Source organism: Notothenia coriiceps, unplaced genomic scaffold, assembly GCF_000735185.1.
Source record: "Notothenia coriiceps isolate Sejong01 unplaced genomic scaffold, NC01 NC01_scaffold00005785, whole genome shotgun sequence".
NCBI lineage: Eukaryota > Metazoa > Chordata > Actinopteri > Perciformes > Nototheniidae > Notothenia > Notothenia coriiceps.
The window spans coordinates 376089-399024 of NW_011338486.1; the positions used below are offsets into that span (position 1 = coordinate 376089).

Here is a 22936-nt window from a genome sequence, read left to right on the forward strand (position 1 = left end):
CTGCTGTCACCCTGCCTCACACTACCCAGTCTCCTAGTAGATGTGTTGTATATGGCAGTCAATCCCACTATATCATATCAAGCCTGTCTGACACTCTGCCTCATTGGATCTGACTACATCCAGGCTCCTTCAAGGCAGGGATACATCTGGAATGTTTAGAAAGGGTACATGTATATAGTAAATTCATAGATATTCATCAACACACTCGAATATTGGGCTCTTTTATTGAGCATAATGCAGCTTTTCCAAAGTTGGTGTCAATGTGAAGTTGTTCCAACAAACACTGAAACTATTTAGCTTGCTTGTATTATACTACCTTTGCCTTCACTTAAAAGCAAAGTTTTACAGCCTGAGAAATTAACATAACTTATACATATTTATTAGTCTTTTATCAGCAGGAGGTTTTCAATCAGGTCAATCTGATTACGCGCGACGCATGGCTTTACAGGTTCTTTGTTTGAGATTGAACCGACTATGCAACACTTTGACAAGCCGAAAATACATGTAATGCTACTTGCAGAGAAAAAGAAGCCTTAGTCGTCCCATCTGCACCACAATCATTTTTTTTCTGTTTGCTTTGGTTGTTTGTTATAAGTATTTAATTGTATGTACAGTATTAAACTTCATACATATACATGTTGGGCTTTTATTTGAGTTGTGAATTAGTTTATTTTATATCTATACAGTATATTCTGAACAATAAATAAGTTAATTACATAAAAAATGTGTTGACTCATCTGTAATGCAATTAATCTCTTAGCTTTTTTTTGTTACAATCAGTGTTTAGGAAGAATTTCGTAAATGTCCATGTTGAACAAGATAAACATTATGAACAAACATGGCTGAGCTATTATAGTAAGGATTGATTTGAGAATAAGAAATCCCTTGCTGATGTTACAGCCAACATCACTAAGAGTATGTTATCGGATTTAATTTAAACAGCAAGCTAAGATAATGAATGTATGTCCAACATTGCTGTGGGTGTTTGTAGTTGTATTGATGTGAATTCTCAGTAACAGGATGCTCTTTAATTTGCCTGTCATCCTGACATTGCAGAGTAATTCCATTACAGTACAATCCGTTGTTGTTTGTCTATTCCTGGAAATGGGAAACTGCAGTGGCAGACAGTTTGGATCAGTCTTAACTCAATATGGGACCAATTGCATTTAGACGATGATCTTGACAGCCTCATGCCGCAGAAATGACCCTCACAAGGAGAGCGAGGACTTTCAAGGTGGGACACTGAGATTCACGTAATCCTATAGGCTGTTAGAAGCAACGTCACCAAAAGATCATTCTAATTGTTTCCCTTCTATCAAGACTTCTTTCCACTGCTGCACATGTTATCTGGGCGATCAGTGGGAGTGCCGCTCTCCCACACCAGTAGAGCATTCCTCCCTGTAATTGGCTACGGTTACAGTGTTGATCTTTAAACTCAAGTCTCATCTCAGAGTCCTCTGTCTACACAACTAAAGAGGCTCGAAAAGCCTGTTCCCTTTAGGAGTGCAATATATGGCATCTGCTTCATAGCAATGAGATCCAAATTACACAGTAAAGAGCCCAATCAGCAACTAAGAGGCTGTAGGCTTTGTAGCTGATATCTTCAGTGTACAGTGTTCCGCATTATAGTCCTGAACCTCCCCACAGGGACTCCTCCTTGTTTAATTTCATACAGGAGAGAATTATTAACAAAGGACCTTGTTTCCTTGTGTTTCCCAGAACAACTGTTAAAGGATATCTTTGTCTTTTCCCATCTCTTATTCTCAAGCTCTCTGCTTTTTTCAGCAGGGCAGGTCAAGTATGTGCTGCCAGCTGCAGTCACTCTCTCAAAGATGTGTTCTTATTACAATGTCTTTGGTCTGAGGGTTTGATGTCATTGCCTTTCATCTCACACACACTCCTGTTCTGTGTCCAGAAAATATGTTCTTAAGCATGTGCCAAATAACCCTCGAGACTGTATTTTTGTGTTCTATCAATAACCCAACAGAACCCAATTTGATGGATTTAAATGCACAAACCAGGCACTTAAATGTGAGTAATGAATATAAACACCTGCCTGCTCTTGGGCGTTGGTTAGCCAGAAGAATATTCTCTTTTGAACTTAAGATGTAGCGTATTTCCTGCAAGCTATTGAATTTAAGCTTACTATAGTTATACTGAGCCAGTGGTCTGGTGAAAAGCTATATTTTGATATAGCGGATTAACTTAATCCCTGAGATATAGTCCCAATGACCTAGCCTTATAGCTTCTCTGCTTTGAAAGTATCTACAGTGCAGGCTGCAGTGTTAACAGACACATCTCTTTGCAATACATACAATTGTCAGTTTGCAATTCTGAGCTGTCCCAGTGCCAAAGTCTGAGAGACAGCTTTGACTTAGCTGAGGCTGTGATCGAATTAGAAATATATTTTTATAACAGCGAACTGCAGCAGCTCGTGCCCGTCTCCTTCCCCAAGGCGCTCTCTTCGCCCTGTCTCAGGTAGGCAGGAAGTGCAATTCAGCAGCTTCTGTCACCCTCTCTGATAGACAGAAGGCAAGTGAAGCACAATGATGTCAGACATTGGTACACTTCAGCGCCCTGTTAGTGTAAGGTTACCTGAGACGGGGATTTCTGGTGAGATGTTGTGCCGCTGTTTTGTACTATCAAGTTGTCATTGATAAGTTTAATTTTAACCGCTGTTGTATCAATTCATGTTTAATGAACTCTCAAGTTGTTTGGCTCAGGCAAAACGGGTGGTCAGGGCACTCTTCTTACCTGTCTCTCTAGGGTGGTCATTTGAGGAAATTCACCTGCAGTAGGACAGGGCATTATTGAGACTTTTGATATATCGTAATAAACCTGTTTTTAAGTTGTATAATTAGTCTGCTAACAATGGAAAGCCAAAGTGGATGTTCTGCTGATAATAATGAAATATGAATTCATTAACTAAGTAATAAGAATATGCAAGATGAATGCAAATGTTCCTGATTGGTTTAATTAATTATGAATATGTTGCACATGTGTGCGTGTCCTAGCCTTTAAGCAGCGACCGCACGCATTGGCTGGATGAAGGTCAGCAGCAAAGTGCTAACTCATCCAGATGGAGGCTGGGCCTGGGTAGTGGTGGACCTGGATCATTAACTTTAGTGCTGAAGAGAATTGGCTTTCAGTGTAGGTATGGCCACCCCCAAGACTCCACACCCCTCCAATCTCTCACTCTCTATCAGCCCCGTTCTCCCCCGCTCTCCCCCCCCCTCACTTTGTTGTCTCTCGTCCACTCTCCAAATATGAACAGGGTCATTTGAATGTCCTACGTTGCTGGGAAGTTGTGATGATGTCAGCGGCTCTGCGCTCATCTCTTGAAGGCTTTTTTTTGCTAAAAGCAGGCTTCATGAGATTGATGCCAGTTGAGGTTTTATTTTAATTACTGACCCTGACAGTGCAATTTATTATGTTTACTGATTCCCCTTTAGTTCTCAGCTTCCACAAACAGTAAAACGGTTCTGATAAGGAGACAGGAAAGGAAATGTTTTGGCTTTATTCTCCTGGGTGGTCTTTCGCCACAGAGCTGTTAGGTCCTGTATGGCCTGTGAGGAACACAGAGGGGCAAAGTCTATTTACAGCTGTCTGTTCTGTACTGTAGATTACTGACGAGGATGACTCACTGCTGATTCGCTCTATTGATGGGGATCTTCAATTTGCATCCCTAGGAACAAACCAGTTGACTCAGCTCCTCTGAGTCAGAGCGCTGACCGTTGTTTGGACCTTTGCCTCATCACAGGGAAAGAAAACCTTTTCCGGTTGTGATACAATACAATGATGTTGCTAAGGAAAGGTGTTCCCTTCCCACTCACTCAGCAAGCTTCATTTGAAGAAGAAAGGGGGGATAAAGCCACTTATCTTAAGGCTGCTTGGCTTTTGCTCAGTGCAACCGTCAGTTCAAAAGCTACTCAAATACTTTTGTTTCTGCTCTTTGGCTGCAGCTGCTCTGCATGCTCGCCCCCTCAAGCCCCTTTATACTCGTGACCCTGCTGACCTGATGTTCCCGCCATGGCCCCTTAGGCACAGCCGTTCACGGCAGCATGCTTAGAAAAAACCTGTCAGTCCAACCTGGATGTTCAGGAAGCTCACAATACAATTCTAACAATGAGACACTTTCCAGGTCATTCTAGTTCTCTGGCTGCTATTTTTCTATTGGACTCACTGTAGACATAGTGTTGTGTCAAAACCTAAAGCTAAATACCAAAGTTTAATACGTTTGGGTGACATGCCCCAGGGCACCTATGTTATGTCACAATATTAGTTTTATTACAGCCCTCACTCTCCTTTCGTGTGATCAGATTACAGATGGGAGTATATTCCAGCTTTCCCTAAAAGCCTCTTAAGCATACATCTGTATATTATTACACAGTCACGGTTCTCCACTTCCTGTTTACTGTCAGTGTTTCTGTATTTGTAGGGTGTCACACAGGCAGAATATGACTTGACTCCCAGATGTCCATTTTAAAATTGACTGTCAAGCCTTTAGTTTGACAAAGGCCTTCTTTCTTTTATTAAACTGGAATCCCAACACCTATTATTATAACTATGAAGGTACCCTGTATGAGTATTGATTTGAGAATCCTTTAAAATGTGTTTTAATACAGAATGTGTTCTGACCTGAATTCCACCTTTGGGATGCTTACTCTATGATGGCTCTATTTTCTGCTCAGTGTCAAAGTGTTTTTTCCTGCAGTAGCTTAAGGCTTTCCGCTTCAATGACATCTTCATTGAGTCCATTTCTTGATAGTCCTTGACCATTCTCTACTATCTGTCAGCCTAACACGAACATACACATCCAGCGTTGCCAGAGTCCTCAGTGGGCTGTCTGAGATGAGAGTATGAGAGTGCTTGGCAGGGGTATTTAAGTGTGTACTGTGTATATGTGTGTATATGCATGTGTGTTGAGAGTGAGGGATCTCTCACAGTGGTGACAGCACTAGTTAGCAGTTAGATGGCGTTGGGGGAAATGGAATTCTGGGAGCTGGCCTGTGATTTCTTTGTTGACGCAGAGGAACGGGGACTGGGAAACACACTTCTCTCTGTAGCCCCTTTCAGACATGCACCTCTTTTCTAATGAGAATTGAACATGTGACTCTTAGGTCTGAATAAGTATGAACATCCTATTAGGCTAAACCTGGTAACATTTCTGTGTAACTTGAAACTCAGCAAAAGTCTAATTGAAACGCTCATGGAATAACATAAAGACTGGAGCAGTACAATGTGAACAAACATGCAGAGAGAGAGTCTTGCACTGCCTGCCTCATAAAATGACTGTTATCTCAATCAATAAAAAATCTGGCCCACAGTCTCTATTCTTCTCCCATATACTCCTGCCAACTGTATGAATAGCCAGTTGAACTCTTTACATACAGCATGTGAGCTTAGAGAAATGAAGTGAGTGTCCCAGCTTGATGTCTTGCCATGTAATGCTTGTGTACTGTGAAATATTCTAAAAGAGGCAGCAGAATTCCCTCTTCAATAACATTTTATACAAAAACAAACAGTGAAAAAGCCTCTGTACTATCACTGTTGGGAATGGTGGCAAGGCTTCTTTTGCCCACAATGGTCACTAAATGCTTAAAGTAAATATGTGTTTTAAATGTAAATGTGCTGCCATGTTTGAATAAAGCAGTTCAAAGAATAAACTGGAAAATCACGAGGCATGAATGACAAAATGCTACAATTTAACAGATGGATAAAGACTGCAATGTTACTCATTCCCTGTCTGAAAAGTGATAGTATGATCAGATACACACTTCTTATTGTTATTTAGCTCTATCTAAGGCCTCTCTCTCTCTGTCCCCAGATGTTCCTGACAGTATACCTCAGTAACAATGACCAGCATTTTACTGAGGTGCCCGTTACCCCGGAGACACTGTGCCGGGACGTGGTGGAGTTGTGCAAGGAGCCGGGGGAGGCCGACTGCCACCTCGCTGAGATGTGGCGTGGATCTGGTGAGTGCCAGTTCACTGTTATCCTGATCCGTCTACACACCATGAACAACAGGAGATGTTCAGTAACAGGCTGAGGAATATGGATGTGGGCAGACACTTGTTTGTCCTCTTCCATTTAATGAGAGGGAAATTGCTTTTCTGAAGTAGACCATATATGGAGATTAGCTTTGTGGTCAACTGCGTGCTGATTTCTTGTTAAAGGGTTTTATCTCTTTTGGGTCTGCAATGCAAATGAAGCAGAGCCCATAATCCCCGTAACAAACACAAGCACCCAGACATCTCCCTCATCAGGTGGGAGGAAGGGGGGGTGAAGTTTTTTTTCTTCCCCCTTTCCCCCCCCCATCTGTGAGAGTCAGGAGGTATTCAGAATCAAAACTCAAGGAGCCAGGCTTCGTTGCTGTTACCATGGTGATGCTGCCATAAGAGTGAATAAAGTACCAATCATTGCGTTTGAGTACTTCCAAGTAGTCTGAAGAGATTGTCACATTTTGCAGCCATGGCTCTCCTTGAAAACACAGCAGTGATATTTGGATGAATTTAGCTGTAAAGCTTTAAATAAATTAAACATTACAATCATCGCTGATTTGTTTTGCAGGCACGCCATCACAATGGATCATTGACCTCTACTTGACTGTAATGTGTCAGTCCATTTGTGTAATGAAATGGTCTTAAGCAGGTTGAAGGAGATGTCCGAGGAATGGACGATGAGCTCTTTGGCTCAGTACCAGCCAGAATAATTGACCACACATCACAGTTGTTTTCCCCCAAGGTCATTACTCAGAAAGATCAACTAGATGCAGAAGGTGCTGGTGAAATTAAACAAAGTGTCAGTGTAGCCCAGCTGCGTTGAGCTAAAGTGTTTGAGCGAGATTATTCAAAGCAGACGTGTCACGTGCACCTACCTCACTATTGTCACATGTTTTCAACCATGCCAAATCAAACATAATGAAAATGTTTCAATATTGATTTTGTAGGCGGGACTTTTTCTGTCTGACGCGAATGCTGAAGTAATTATGTATTCCGTCTGCAGAGCGAGCTGTAGGTGACGGAGAGAGGATGCTGGATGTGCTCCAACGTTGGGGACAACACAGGGCAGAGGTGCGCTTCTTTCTGCGTCACAATCGAGCCCCTAGCAGGGAATCTGGTAAGTGTCTACCCCCACCACAAATACAAGAGATAATGAAGCAGGAGCACGGGTTTCTCAGTCCTCTCACACAGGGGTCATGGTTGGGAAGAGGGCAATCCCCAGAGAAAATACATTTGACACCAACGTAGTAAACTCCAGAGATGCCTGTAGCCTCTAAACGTACACACACCAACTCTGGTGTTAAGGGTCCATGAAAGGAAGTTACCTAAACAGCCTTTTTGTGGCTGAGAATAATCCTACAGAGGGTTTTATATTAGCAGGCCTCAAATCATTGAACAAGTTGGGGCCAGGGTTTCCAAGCTACAACGTCATAAGCCTGTTACTTTACAGTTTTCTTAGGAACAGAGAAAACGCTAGTATTTTGGTCGTGCGCTATCCTTTCAGCCCCCAGTTGCGTAACTAAGTCCTTTTACCCCTCACAGCTTGAGTCTGGCCCAGGGATTAGATGGCTGTTTTCCCTTCCTGTTATCTTAGTCCGCTCTTGTTTTCCCACACTGTTAGCTTAGCTCTGCTCACTATTTGCAACCAACTTCTGCATTTACCTTTTTCTGTTAAGACTTTTTTTTATTAAGGACTGGTGCATTTTGGTGTCCTGTTTCTGTGGTGCTGATATTATTCATGAAAGTATAGCAGTAGGGAGTTAAATGTTAACACTTCCTGATTCGGGGCAGGTTCTCACCAGGTCAGACAACAACAATTATTCTCTGCTGAATTGATACTCAACCTTGCTTATGGAGCGTTACCATGGTGTTATATTTACAGCAACCAGTATTTAACATGGGGTCATAACATGGGGTCATCTGAGACCATTATGCAAGCTAAAGGGCTTTGGTAATGAGATCTGGATTGTCTGACCCCCACCACTCTGAGCTGTTAAATACCAGTAGCATGTTTAGATATTAGCGCATATATGTACACAGATAAGCAAGTATACACACAATTGTGGAACCCAGTGCCAGGCGGTTATGTATTACGCTAAATCCTGAGATTACTGCAAGTCACAAAGAGCTCTGATCCCAGTTGTTTCCCAGGACAGCTTAGATCATTTATTCTGTTGTGCCGAGCCGTCTACTGATCCACACTCTTCTGCAGCGAGTCCAGAGAAAGTCGTACAGTGAGCGGCCAAAGAAAGCTCCAGTCGTTCTCACAGTTGTCTGCAAAGGCCATTCGTTTTCTTAGTTTTCCGTTTCATGGTTTGGACTTAGATGAAGATCCACAGTAGATTTTGATGTCTGAGGAAATGTTCCATCTTGTTGGTTTCTCAGGCGGCTCAAGAGGCTCAGAGCAGAAGAGGAATGGAGTGAAGGCCCCCCCAGACAGACGCATGGAGAACGGGGTGAGTTTCAATATGTTTTATTTTAAGAGAAGTTAAAATGCATTTAACAGCATGCTTACAATTAACAAACAGTTTCTTATTCAAGAAAAAAGCATAACTGTAAATCATTCAAACACATGTTTTAATGCATCTCATTGAACATATAGATACAGAATTATAGTCATATATTCCTTGGATCATGCATTTGTTTTGTAAGAAATGTTCATACACTACGAATAAGATGTTTCCATATATTTTCTTTATTCTTGTCACACGGTTCATAGACTTTAGTATTTCAAAAACATTCTATGACCTGATTTATTGTTCCTTTTTAAACTGAACAACAAAGCAGCTTGATGATTTGCTGAGGGGTTATCATTAATTCACTTCAAACCACCCTGAAGTGTATAAATGCAAATGAAACATTAATCAGTGCATCAAAACAAGGACTGTTTCTTGAATAATCAAGTTGAAGATGTCACTTGAAAATAAATGTTGTACAGCAAATCTTCAAATCCCTTTTTAATGCGTTCTCTTTTATCCCTTTTATGTATACCCTTCCCAGGTGGTGACACCGCGGATGGACATGACACTATCGGAGCTACAAGAGATGGCTTCCAGGCAGCAGCAACAAATAGATTCTCAACAACAGCTCCTTGCTTCCAAGGTGAATAGAGATGAAGTGCAAGATGAAAGGGGAGATGGAAGAGAGATGGGTGAATACTGGGGACAAGTGGTTCAAGATGTGGAGATGAAAGTAAAAGCAAGGGAGACAGAATAATACAGCAAGATGAAAGAGGAAGTTATTGAGACAAAGTGGAGAGATGGAACATAATACAAAGGTGCTAAAATAAGTGGAGTGCACTCGTGGAAATGAAGACGCTTAGATAAGAACACACATGATGGTTGCGATAGACGGGTATGATGAGTTGTGTATGGCTGCAGGTGTAGTGTTTATCATTTGAGAAGCCTGAGACTGCAGCCTGCCTGGGATTCTCACAATGCAGGACTTGTGGTATTTAAAAATCTCGCTTTCTTTCTTAGGACTGTTGTTTTTGGTGACAACAGGGGATTGATATGACCGAAAGAGACGTGATTACATTACATGTTAGATGCTTTTATCCAAAGCGACTTACATACTCAATACTGTGGACAATCCCCACAGGAGCAATTTTGGCCAGGGACACAACGACATGCTGACTGTGGTGGGGTTTGAACCTGTGACCCCCTGATCCCAACACCAAGGCCTCATCCACTGCGCCACACGCCTCGTGATATATTAAAACATTGTGTGAACATGTTTCCTTGCTTATTTAGACATATTGATCTTTTTTTTAAATGAATATGCTTTAATATGGCCCCGCAGGCTGAAACCTGTCTGTAGCATTCTGATCGAAGCAACTGTTGCCTGAGGGTGATATAGGAAGCCAAGGAATGCTGCTTCAAGCAGTCATGAACACTTGCACAATCCGGCAAACAAACATTACAATCAGCACACCTCACCTGGTATAGTTCCAGGTAGAGACAGTGTTCTGTTCATCTTAGAACCGGTTTGAGGGTCAGGTGCATAGCACACCGTTTCATTGTTTAAGACTGAAGATTTAACTCAGTTTCACTTTACATAAAGATTTCTCGGCTCTTGTAGCTATTTTCACTTGACAAAAAGCAATGGGATCTTGTCTCTGGATTTTGGAATATTGCAGAAAATAAGATCTGTGCTAAACCAAACTTTTTATTTTACTCAACACATTTGTATCAGCAGGATCATTTCCACATATTAACACCACTTCATGATTTTGATCTCAAGTGATCTCAAGCTAAAGTAAGGCTATAAACTCACTGCATATTGCTCGCTTGGTGCTTATCACCACCTCGAAGCTAAAGCCAGACTACTGTTTTTAGCAATTGCCCTTTTGTTAGACACAGAAGCTTTGGACATTCACTAGTGGGGTTCTTTATGAAGTATTTTATATCTGAAAACTAAATGTAAAATATGTTCTGCTTGTGTTAGACACAGAACTTACTGTATTTCATGCATCTAATCAAACAAACTTTAAAAAAAAACAAAAAACGGAAGTGTTAAATGCTAACTAATTCCAGTGTTTTGAGACTCATTACTGTTGCACTCTATTTAGGCTGGCATGTTGATATAAAATGCATTCCTAACAGCCTGCAGGAGCAGTAAGAGAGGAAGGTGTATTCTTACAACAGCCAATTTACTAGTGGCCCATAACATCTGTACCTCAATGACTGAGGACATTTTGACAGCACCTGTTGAGGAACGAAACTCAGCCATTGATTACTCATTAATGATAGTTAACAGGGTTGTGTCTGTTAAATAATGTTCCTGACCGTTTCTCCCTTTCTCCTCTTGTCTCTTCCTTCAGGAGCAGCGGCTGCGCTACTTAAAGCAGCAGGAGCAGCGTCAGCAGCAGCAGGCGTCTGAGCAGGAGAAGCTGCAGCGCCTTCGAGAGAACATCGAGAACCAGGAGACTCGGCTCAAGAAGGTCCGGGCCCTCAAGGGCCAGGTGGAGCAGAAGCGCCTCAGCAATGGAAAACTGGGTAAGCTCCTCAGAAACTTAAAGGATTTTATAAATAAATGCCTGCTCAGAATATTATATGACAGGAAGCGTGGAATATTTGATTTGAATAGATTATTTCATGCTGTGTCCCTGAATTCTCTCATCTCAATTCCACTTCCTTTCCAGTGGAGGAGATCGACCAGATGAACAACCTGTTTCAGCAGAAGCAGAGAGAACTAGTGATGGCTGCTACCAAGGTGGAGGATCTCAGCCTACAGCTCGAGTTGCTTAAAAATGGAAAAATGGACAACTTCAATGACAACCAGAGCTCTGTGGCTGAACTCGACCGTCTGTACAAGGAGCTACAGGTGTGCAGAAACAACAGTTACTAAATGACATAAATCACACGTAGCTCCGAACACAGTATTTATTTTAATGAGCACAAACATTGAACCATCTCTTCCTTTTGTCACCATGTTTTGTCCTTCTTCAGCTGAGGAACAAGCTGAACCAGGATCAGAACTCCAAGTTGCAGCAGCAGCGAGACGGCCTGAACAAGCGCAACATGGAGGTGGCTGCCATGGACAAACGCATCATTGAGCTCCGAGATCGGCTGTGGAAGAAGAAGGCAGCGCTGCAGCAGAAAGAGAACTTGCCTGTAAGTATCACATCAACAACATAAATACACATATGTGACCTGATGCAGAACCCCCTGATGTGTCTTTCTGGATAAGGTGTTGACATTTGTTAATGTGTTTTTCTTGCAATTTCCCCAAGCCACAATATTCCAAATAAGTTATGGAAAAGATGTTGATCAGAGCTCCCCCTAGTGGCCTCATGTTAAAGGCTGTTTGTATGTCTCTTTCCCTCCGGAAGCCTCAGATACCCTGGCATTCAGAGCCCACCCATTCCAACGTAAGGCTCCTTAACTTAAAATCTTCTGTGTGGGAAAACCTAGTGATGCCCTCACTCGAAGGAGATCACTCCTATCCGTCTTTTTCCACTCTTTGATCTCTTTGTCTAAGATAGCTGGTGTGGATTGATTATCATTTTGATTAGAGTCGCATCTGAGTTCACACTCCCGCTGTTTTCAGTTCCATTTGGCAGAAACAACTTCTGCAGAGAGGAGAGGAGTAATAAGCGCATGCTGACACATCAGAAAGGCAGGAATGTCAGGGGAGATGCTATCTTCTATGACTACACAGAAACAGGAAAAGACGAATAATTAGTTTACTGAAGGCAAACAAACTTCTTACCAAGAACGTTTGCTTTTAAAAACATATTGCATAATACAAACTGAATGTAACAGATACTAGAAAGGCTGAACAACCTAGTCTCTTTACTAGATCTTATTGTCGTTATAAGCGTTGGCTCTGAGCTCGCTGCCTGGTGTCTCCCTGCTCCACTCTCCCCTTTACAGGAGTTGTTTTGAACACATGTTGCCATGGGACTGTAAAGAAGAGTCAACAGACTGTTTGGGAAGGAATATTAACACGTTCACTGCCTGAGATTGAATGCTTGTGAAGGGATAGCAGAAGGGTGGCAAAAACGAAACAACATCATTCTGATCGAGTGATGAATGATTTTATGTTTTTACCAGTTTAAAAACACAAGTCATTTGACTTTGTTTCTTTCTTTATGTCTACTGATCAGGTGGACTTCCTCTCAGACCATATGCAGGTGTTTCATTGGCCGTCACCATTAACTTTCTGTCTTTCAACCAAATTAACATTCAACCAATTAACCTCAAATTTCGTATTGCAATATATTATGCTGATTCCTAACTTTGTAATGCAAATCAAAAAGCTCCCCTATGAAATGATATTTCCCCTGTGTTGTAGATACTGTACAAAAACATTGCCTCTTGAGTTTGCAGCATGCGATGTTTACTAATGCAGTGTACAAGATCTATGAGTTGGAACATAAATAATACATGTTATAATGTAAATGTAACATTTCCTCTCGCAGCTCTGCCTGGAAGATTTCTAGATTAAGTAACAACGTGCCACCTTATCCGACTTTAGGGAAGCCCAACTTGTCTTTTAATGTTCCCTTTACAAATCCAATAAAGTAGGAACCGAATAGAGCAATATGTGTGCGTGTGTGTTTGTGTGTGCTTGCCTGCGTGTGAGTGTGTGTTAGAGATGAAGGCTTGAAAGGGCCCAGTGAGGAGGTGATTTACCCACACCCTGCCTGGAATCATAATGAGTGGGCCTTTTTCACACTGACACAAAGACCCTCCATCCAAGCTGCCTCTCTCCTCCAACCAAACAGCAAGAGTCTGTCTGACATCACCCAAAAACCCTGTTTAACCATTCTGACTGAAGAGAGGTAGCCTGAGAGCTGCCAGCCGAGAGACACCGTATTATGATGCGTAGTACAGGGGACTAACAAAAGGCTAATATCAGATTGAAGAAAGGGATACTTTGGTATTTTGAACTGCTGTTTTATGTTTGTGCTTTTGTTTTTTCAAGAATGGCTACCCTGGTAAAGAGAGGGCTTCAAAAGACACTCATCTTCAGGTAACTAAACTAGCATTGAAGCTGATGCTAAAGTATGTGTCCCTTATTTCTTTCTGATCATCTTGTTTCCAAAGGGACAGCTTGTCATCATGAATTCAGGAGGATATCTTTTTGTCCAGGGGATGAGCTGGTTTTAAAAACACGGTTCAAGTACTTTACCGAGTCTGAAGGGACATTTGGAGTCTGTTTGTTTTGGTTTGGAAATCACAAGTGCATTTCATTTATTTTACAAGATGTGGTATTCATGACAAACTTACCCTCTTTTAACTTCAAGCGTTCTCTGATTCAAGCCTGGAATTAATCGACAGGATTTCAAAAAAGGTCGTGCTGTATATTTGATATCACCTGTCCAAGATGGAGATCCCACAACAATCCAAGCTGCTTTCAAATCACTGCACAATGCTCCATTGCAACTTGTAGGACTCAAATCATGGGTTTCAATATTTGATAAATCTGTGTAAGCTAAATCTTTTATAAATCAGCCAGTGTAATGCATGTGTTTTCTTGAAGCATGAAACCATGGCCATCGTTATAAGAAGGTCTCATTTTCCACTTATATACACACCTTCATAAACTCTCACAAGTGTCTTACACTAATGCTAGTTCTTCTAGCATCAGCTACGGGTTGGAAACATTATGACTGCCTTACAAATCTTTGAACCCTTCCATACTAGCCAGAAAAAAAACCTATTTGATGAACAACTTGGCCCCGGTCTGGCACCACCTTTAGGCCACAGTTTTCTCAGCATTTGTATCCATTATTATATTATACAACGCCGTTTTTTTTCTAACTTATTAACCATTAGAGCCTAAGAGGGCTTATATGGACTTGTAGTGTTTTTGATTAGTGCCTAAATGTGGAAATGTATTAAAATATAACATTTTAGCATGATTTCTGTGATACTCATCTCAATGTCAACAATGTTTTATACATTCATAAGTTGTGATTACTATTTTTGTCATCCACGTTTATGTGTCTGAATAGTGTTTCTCTCTTATGGCAATATTTGTGTACCTCATTCCTGAGTGAGCAATGGGAAATTCAGAGCACAGGAAACTATTGCACATTAATTGAGTTAATAGCAAACATGGAAATTCCTTTTGGAGCATAACAGTTTGATGTAATTAAATGTCCTTTTCTTGAGTAGATTGTCTATAGTGAATATGCCTGCAAAATGTATCTTCCAGTTCTCCTAAACTTCCATTACTAGCTCAGGACTGAGGCACAAATACAATGCCATACTCTCTCTCCTGCACACGTAACACACACATTTGAAACATTCCCTCAGACCTTTGCTTCTCTAACAGACTCTCTTCTCTCCCACCTCTTCTCTGCACAGGTGCCCACAGATGGCCCAGCCGGACAGCAGTCAGGTCCGTCTCGTGTGGCGGCGGTCGGCCCGTACATCCAGTCGTCCACCATGCCCCGCGGCCCAGTGAGGCACGAGCTGCTCGTAAAACCAGCCTACCCAGACGGCACGGCAACCCTCCCTGCCCACGACCCGCAGAGCAAGGCCGGCCCAGGTGAGCAGCCGGAGACCACACAGCGTCTGCAGCCTTTTACTTCTAAAACCATTCCTTTTCATTTCTGTAACATGGCTCGAATCAAGACTCGGGGGCGGGACATCAATAGTAAAAATGTATTCAGATAATTGAGGCAATTGCTGAGTTCTGCAACAGCTCACTTGTAAAATAAAAGCTTACATTTTCAGATCAAAGAACGGTTAGGATCCCAAAAGTGTTTTCAACTACTATTCTAGGCGTTCCTTTGTGATTGTACTCCCACTAACTGTTTTACTGAAATGTGACAACACCGTCCTGCTTTCAGTAGAAGCAGTGGATTCTGGGACACCTGCTGGTTGCGATGTCGATCTGAGCTCAGAAGGTAGCTAGTTACCTCCTGGATGGTGTGTTGTGACCGAGTTTTGCTGAGCCTGAACTTTGAACTCTTTATCCTCTTTTACATTTTCTGAAGAACTTGTGATATGCTTTGCAGTGAGTGAGCCAGTTATTGAACCATTGTTCCTATTGCCACCATGTGTGTCTCTTCTGCTTTTATCCTTTTTTAAAGTAAACTTTTAGAGCCAGTACAGACTAAGCTGCTGCACTCTCTTTTCACAGACTGCAGTAGCATGTGTGCGGTGTGATGGAGTGGAATGAAGTCTGACCAAAGCAATGAGAGACCAGAGCAACATTTCCCATTTAGAAATGTTCTTTGTTCTTTCTCAGTAATTATTTCTCAGAGGCTCTGTCTCTAGACTCGATCTCTAAGCCCTGAACCAATCCCCCAGTGGATAGTGGGCCAGCTTTATGTTATTAAAAATGAATGATCATACACAGAAATTAGTCATTACAAAACAACAGCACCAGGGACCACCTCTTTCCTCATTCAGTCTTGCAAATCTTTATCAGCCCATGTTTTCCTATTTAAAGCAATTCCACATACAGGAAGTGAAAGTATCAGTTTTTCCTCCAGTCTGTCATGATGTTGCACGCAATTATTTCTGCATGCTGAGTTGATTTGCAGTATGAAAAGAGGAGAGAGAGGGATGGGCGGGGAGGCAGAGGAATCTGCTCTTGGTATAAACCCATTCCCGGTTCTTCTAGCAGGGACGTTGTGCATAGTTTCAGGCCGGCTCCTGGGGGTTGTTCTGATCTCTGCTTGGCCCCTCAGGGGGGCCCCTAACTGGGCTGTGCCAACAGCATGACTCGAGCAAAGGGAGATTTGGAGCTCTAAGGCTACTTTTGTTTTTCTTTTCTTTCGAATGCATCTTCCTCAGAAGCCATGTTCTTGCTTAAGCCTCTGAAAGAGCTGCGGGCTAAGAGAAAAGGTACACACTCGTGTTTGTGTGTGTGTGGCGCGTGTATTTCTCTCCACGGCTTTGTGTGGTTCTGTTTATTTTAAGGGGAGATTCCTACTGAAAAAGCTGAGATGTATTCTCATAATTGGCTAGCTACATTATTACCTAGTCCTTTCTGCTTGTTTTGCCGTTGTTTGTTGAAGCGTGTTTTTGTTTGTTCTCCTCAGTTATTTTCCACCCCTCTAAATGGGTCAGTCGGAAACAAATGCATAACCTTCAGTTGAACTGACAAGCTGTGTGTGTCCTGACCATCCAAATCTGATCTTGTTGGCAAAATATGTTTTGTGTTTGTTGTCTTTCTACGACACCACTAAACTATGGGCACTGCAAAGGATAATCATTATGATTATGAAGAATTGACTGTCTTTGATGTGATGCTAATGTTGCTAGTTGCGAGTGCTCCATGCTTTTGTGGCTCATTTGACTGTTGATGTGTGCGGACATGCATGGCTACTGGCTGAGTCTTAGTCAGTCAACCAAAACAACAAATGATGAGTAACGATGGAGGCATAGTGCTTTTTTCAAATGACTGTTTCATGACTGTTTGCTCTTTGTGACTCTGCATACAACGCAGCTTTGTGCTTTTGTGGGACAATTATGACTGCAGAAGGTTACCACTTATCTTTATTAAAAAAAGTATAGTATTTTTTGGTACGTGATGACATTAACACATTCTCCGCCTGTCCCTTTTTCTTTCCCTCCTCTCCTGCTGGTCCCACAGGCCTTCAGCCATCCAAGCTGGCAGACTGGGGCTCTTCAGGTCCAGAATCCAACACCAACGGTCATGGTTCATCTTCAACATTGCCCCGAATGACCTCCCACTCCAACACAGAACAAGGTTAGAGCAATACACACGTGCAAACACCACACACACATACAACTCCTGTGCACTGTAATCTTTCCTGGAACTGTGAAAACAGTAATGAAGGCAGAACAAAAGCTTTGAAAGGGGCTTTTGTTCTGTCTTTCTATAGAATCACGCTTGCTCTTAACATGCAGTGAAACTGATTACTGCCCCTATATGTTGTGTGTGAATAGATGAGACTGAAACGAGGAGGGACAAGAAGGTGCGTCCACTCTCCATGTTTGAGTCAACGGACGTTCCCGCCACCTCCCTCCGCAAAAACCAGAGCAGTGACGACCTGGTCAGGGACGCAAAGGTGAGAATGAATGAAAACAAACTCCTTAAATACTAAGTAAAGATCCAAGAAAATACTTGTTTAGCAGTTAAATCCATGCATCTAATTCTCTCTCTGTCCTCTCATGTCCACAGTCGGCCCCCAAAGGTCCAGTCAAGGTGCCTCCTCCTGTTCCCACCAAACCAAAAGGCCCTGGTGTCGTTCCCTATGGGAAACCAGGTCTCAACACAGGAACCTTCCCCAAAGCCAAGCCCCACAGCCAGCAGCCCCAGCCCCCCCAGGGCCGCAGCCCTCTCCCATCCTCACAGAGCCAGACACTCCCCCTCCCCTCCAAGCAGGACGCTCCACCTGCAGCCACCGTGCGGCCCTTCACCCCGGAGCTGCCCTCCTCCAAGCCTCAGACTTTAGCGGCCAGCTCCATTTACTCCATGTACACGCAGCAGGCCGGCTCAGCCAAGCCCTTCCACCCGCCGAGTGGAGTGCAGAACGCTCTCAACAGGAATCAGAGCCGCTCCAATGGATTTGTCAGTGGTAAGAATACCCAGATGTAACTTTTTGAGTTTAGTCAAACACACTGTTGTTCAGGTGACACATTCATATGGTCTTTCTGCTGTAAAACACGCAATCAAAGAGTGTATGTATGAACACATGTCAATCTTCAGGTTTATGTATCAATCTCAGAGTATCTCTTTAAGAAGATTGAGCATTCAATCTTAAGACTAATACTGGACTAAAAATCTAGGCATGACTTAAAGGTCACCTATTATTCAAAATCCACTTTTATACACAAACATGTGTCCCCTCTGCGTTAAGAGATTCTGAAAGTTTCAGGAAAAAAGATTTGCTCTCTTTTTGTCCTGATCCATTTCTATAAAAACCTGTCTGAAAATGAGCTGATCAGATTTTGGCCACTTTATGATGTCATAATGTTTTTTTGGGCTGTGTAACCATTAGGCAATCACCAACCAACGCTAAACACCCCCCCCCACCTTGTATCACGCTGATATCTCCTCTTAGAGCACCCATTGTGTTCTTGTTAACCAAATATCTCTCAGAAGGGCGTTGGGAAGTGGCTCCTATTTTTCAGCTAAAGTAACAGGACACTTCTTGTAACACAGCTGGGGACATGAGGGGATTAGTGGGATCTCGCTCCACAATACATGATCTGTTTGGTATTCGAGGTAAACAGAGACATGTTTTGATAATATCTGAGAGCTGATAATATATTGATTGAAGAAAACGAGGTATACTAGGGGAACCTTTAAATACTAAATTCAGGAGTTCTAGAACAAGCGTTTATAGAGAAAATAATATTTTGTTCACTTGAAGATATAATTTCACTGTTAAAGTAGTTCTGCCCTGCTGGCTGTTTTTTAGCATATTCAACAGGATATATTCACACACCGTGACAGAGGATGAGCTAGAAGCGTCTCACCATCTGTTACCATCTTCCCTTTAGCAAACGCATAAACAGGTCAACCGTAACCTGCTGCTTTTGACTGGAGTTGTGGAATTGAAATGGAACCATTTTTTTCTCCTCCCTGAGGTCAGTTCGGAGGATTGAGGCAATTCTAGCTCTATAAATGCTAAAGACAAGATGGGAAACAAAAAGAAGATAAGATTTTAACATACTATAAGAGAGAGATGCAAGGGAAGTGTTAAACGGAAAAAAGTCCCAATTTTAAAGTCTTAAATAGGACCATAGAAATTTTCAAAAAATATTTACTGATGCATATCACATATAGGGTACATGATTAATTAAGTATTTCCATTCAAACGTATTTAGACCGAACAAGGTATTTTATGTATATAAAAAAAAAAACAATCATACTCTGATTTGTTTGTTTCTGATTTTGCTTTACGTCTCAAATGACCAGGCCAGTATCTTCAACTGCATTTCATAAGTTGATTTCCCACTCTGGTGTAACAGTTTTTTGAACCAAAATGTTCCCTTAAGCAATCATTCTAGTATCTTACAAATCACAAACTTTTGAGCAATGTTCTGTATTTGATGACTGTATCTGTTATAGTTTTTCTTACAAAAGCCATTGAGATATTTAATAGCGTATATGTTTGTGATATAAAAATCCTGTTATATAACATTATCCGGTTTAATTTAGTGGTTCGTATGCTGATACCTGCTGTGGATGTAATGCTCTCCATTGTTGATGTAGCTGGGCAGGACACAAGGGTCGTTATTAGTGTGTATCTGTGTAACACTTGTTCCTATCCTTTGTTCATTAGTGTACGGTGGAAACCAGGCTGATCCCCAGTGGAGGGCCTGCCTACGGTATCCAGAGAACCCTTACAGTGCGACCGCCGCTCACCTGCCTGATTGAATCTGAGGTCGACCACAACGGAGCCTACAAGACGTGGGTCCCAGTCCATCTGAGGTCCCCCCAACCGAAAACGGAGCGCACGCCCGCCCTTCAGCCCACCAGCTTGCTTTTCCCTCATTCGAACCGCCGGCCCAGAACGATTTGGCGACCGCTGGAAGCCCTGAGGAAGAAGCTCTAACACGGCCCCCAGGCCGCTTGAAGAAAAACGCCAGCTCCATCACTGAACCCGGGGTCGCTGCGGCCCAAATTCAGAAGAAGACGCTTCCTCTTTACCAGAAGCCACCCTGAAAAGCTATGGAGACTATTACGCACACCGACCACTCCCACCTACGTGATGGAAGCAGAGAAGGTGCCGGAGGGATCTGCGGGGCGAAATGTTTCTCTGGTGGAGCGGAACCCCACATCGACAGAGAGGACTCCGGATGGGGGGACGCTCCCGCTTTCGACAATGCATACAGGCTAATGTCCCCGTTGCCGAGGGACGCCCCAGAAGCTCACCAAAACCACGTGTCAGCCTTCCAATGAGAGACCGAGGGCGCTGTGTTGGTGAGCTGCTGGGGGTTCCTCGGCGCGGGACATTAGACTGTTTAGTGATGTGGACGGGAGCTGTCCCGCCATCCGGAGTCCGCGTGGCGATTTCGCACCCCAGAGAAACAATGCGCGCGCGCAAAGATCCTCCGACTGCCTGCCGCGCGTTTATGGCGAGTGGGTTGAAGTGATGCGTCCATGAGCGTCAGTCGGTGCTCTGTAGAGAAGTTCTGAATGTGTGGCCCGCAGACCCTTTCGAGATGTGTGATGTGCGGTTTTTTCTTCAGCAGACCTGGCGTTGTAGAGGCTTTTCCTCAGGGCTCCATGCGCCAGTCGTGGTGCTGGTTCCTGTCAGGTTCGAAAATGAAGGAGCAGCTTGGTTTGGGGCTGAGGGGCCGAGGGGGTGCGGCTCCGTTTTCGGAGTTGTTGGGGGACCTTCAGATGGACTGGGACCCACGTTAGGCTCCGTTGTTGGGTCGGCGACCTCAGGATCAAAGGCAGTTGCAGCGGCAGAGTCCAAGTAAGGGTTCTCTGGATAGTAGGAGGCCTCCACTGGGGATCACTGGGTTTTACCCAGTGACACTATGACACAAAGATGTAGGAAACAAGTGTTTACACAGATACACACTAATAACTGAGCGCCCTTTGTTCTGCCGCCCGAAGCAGTTGGTAATTCAAATGTGGTTAGATTACAGATGCCTGAGGTCAGGCACTACGCGGGTAAGCTTGAACAACTGCAGTCGATAATGTTTTTTTAAAAAAAAGCAGACTGGATCGAAATTATTTCTTTACCTCTACCCCGGGATTGACATGCTTATTGTCTCAGCATGGCTGGTAGAAAAACCTGCTGCTGTATCAGTCTCTAAATCACGGCTGGCTCAAAGTTCGTAGTTTAAAGTATACAATGATTGCTTAACGGCGGACATTTTGGTCGAAAAATGTCACACCAGATGGGAATTCCAATTGAATGGAATGCCAGTTGAAATACTGGCCTGGTCCTCTTTGAGAGCGTAAAGCAAAATGAGAAGGACAAAAGTCAGGGCTATATTGTTTGTTTCTGTTTATATTAATTACAAATACTTGTTGCGGGGGAAACAAAAGTCTAAATAAACTTACTGGAATGATAATACAATATAAAAGAGAGGTATAATGTTACCTTAGTAGTGTATATGCAATACAAAAGATAATAATTCTCTAGACCCACCTCCCTTTCTCCCATGCCACCATATTCTCACAGCCGTCCCTCTAAAACTTCGAGCAACTTATTCCATTATAATAAACACTCTCCACTTAGCAATCTCTCGTGACTGATAACTCAGCTCACGATAAGAGAAATATATATCTTGTTTTTTGTTTCCCATTTAACTGTCTTAGCATTTACTTAGAGCTAGCAATATGATCATCCATACGGAGAACTGACTAGCGAGCGAGGAAGGAGAAAAATGAGGAGAAATTCCATATTTCATTCCCACAAACTCCAGTCAAAAAGCAGGCAAGGTAAACGCGTTGCAAGATTAATATGCCGCTTTAGTAAAAAAGGAGAACAGCCATAAAACAGAAATGGATAGTAGGAACGCATCTGCTCATCCTCATAGAGATAAAACGGTGTGTGAAGCCGTTAGTAATTCCTGTTTGAAATATGCTAAACAGAAACAGCAGCGCAGGGCAGAACTCACGCCTTAACACGTGAATTATATCTTCAAGTGGACAAAATATCGTATTGTTTATAAACGCTTGTCTAACTTTCCGAATTTAGGATTTAAAGGTCCCCCTGAGTATACTGTTTTCACTCAATATCTGATTATAGCTTCTCAGATAGTATACAGACCGCATGTCTCTGTCTTAGCCCGCTCGAAATAGCCAGACACGATCATGTCATTCCTGGTAGCCACATGCCCATGCAAGCCCCTCGGTCCAGCCGGCCTGTTGTCAAAGAGCTGTCTGTTGTACTTTACGATGAAGAATAAGTTAGCCACTCGCCCCACGGCGCCCTCTGAGAGATATTTGGTTACAAAGAACACAGATGGTGCCTCTGTAAGAGGAAGATGGTCAGGTGCGTGATAGGTGGGGGCGGTGTGCATTGGTGTGGCTCTCGCTCTCGCGGCTTAATGGTTGTAACACAGCCAAGAAAAAAGCATTATCCCCGCTGTTCGGCGGCTTGTTAAGACCGATCGTGAAGTGGGCCGAGGAAGTCGGGATCAGCCTCCTTTTCAACACGGTTTTTATAGAAATGGATGCAGACAAAAGAGAACGCCAAATCTTTTTTTCCTGAAACGTTTCAGAATCTCTTTAACGCAGAGGGGACACGAATGTTTGTGTATAAAAGTTGGATTGGAATAATAGTGACCTGTTAAGTCATGCCTGGATTTCCGTTACTCCAGTATTAGTCTTAAGATTGAATGCTCGAATCTTCTTAAGTGATCCGAGGTGATACTCTGAGATTACCGTCAGTAAACCTAGATTGACATGTGTTCGCAGTATCAGTTACACTCTGTTGATTGCGGTTGTGGTTTTACGAGCAGAAAGTACCAGGGCTTAGAATGCTGCTCACCGAACAGAACGCAGTGTGTTGACTAAACTGTCATAAG

At 42.9% G+C, this 22936-nt stretch overlaps 1 protein-coding gene across 1 annotated transcript in view; it reads left to right on the top strand.

The window, feature by feature from the left end:
• The window catches only part of LOC104943175 (apoptosis-stimulating of p53 protein 2-like), a 31800-nt gene that overhangs the window by 6268 nt on the left and 2596 nt on the right, over positions 1-22936 (top strand). The window contains exons 4-18 of the mRNA XM_010768511.1: positions 5828-5975; positions 7006-7119; positions 8388-8458; positions 9003-9104; positions 10825-10999; positions 11146-11327; positions 11453-11617; positions 11836-11874; positions 13434-13481; positions 14822-15005; positions 17064-17180; positions 17381-17502; positions 17616-18012; positions 19726-19771; positions 20636-20805. Of these exons, the coding sequence (XP_010766813.1) occupies positions 5828-5975; positions 7006-7119; positions 8388-8458; positions 9003-9104; positions 10825-10999; positions 11146-11327; positions 11453-11617; positions 11836-11874; positions 13434-13481; positions 14822-15005; positions 17064-17180; positions 17381-17502; positions 17616-18012; positions 19726-19771; positions 20636-20805 (2080 nt within the window). The remainder of the gene's footprint in view (positions 1-5827; positions 5976-7005; positions 7120-8387; positions 8459-9002; positions 9105-10824; positions 11000-11145; positions 11328-11452; positions 11618-11835; positions 11875-13433; positions 13482-14821; positions 15006-17063; positions 17181-17380; positions 17503-17615; positions 18013-19725; positions 19772-20635; positions 20806-22936) is intronic.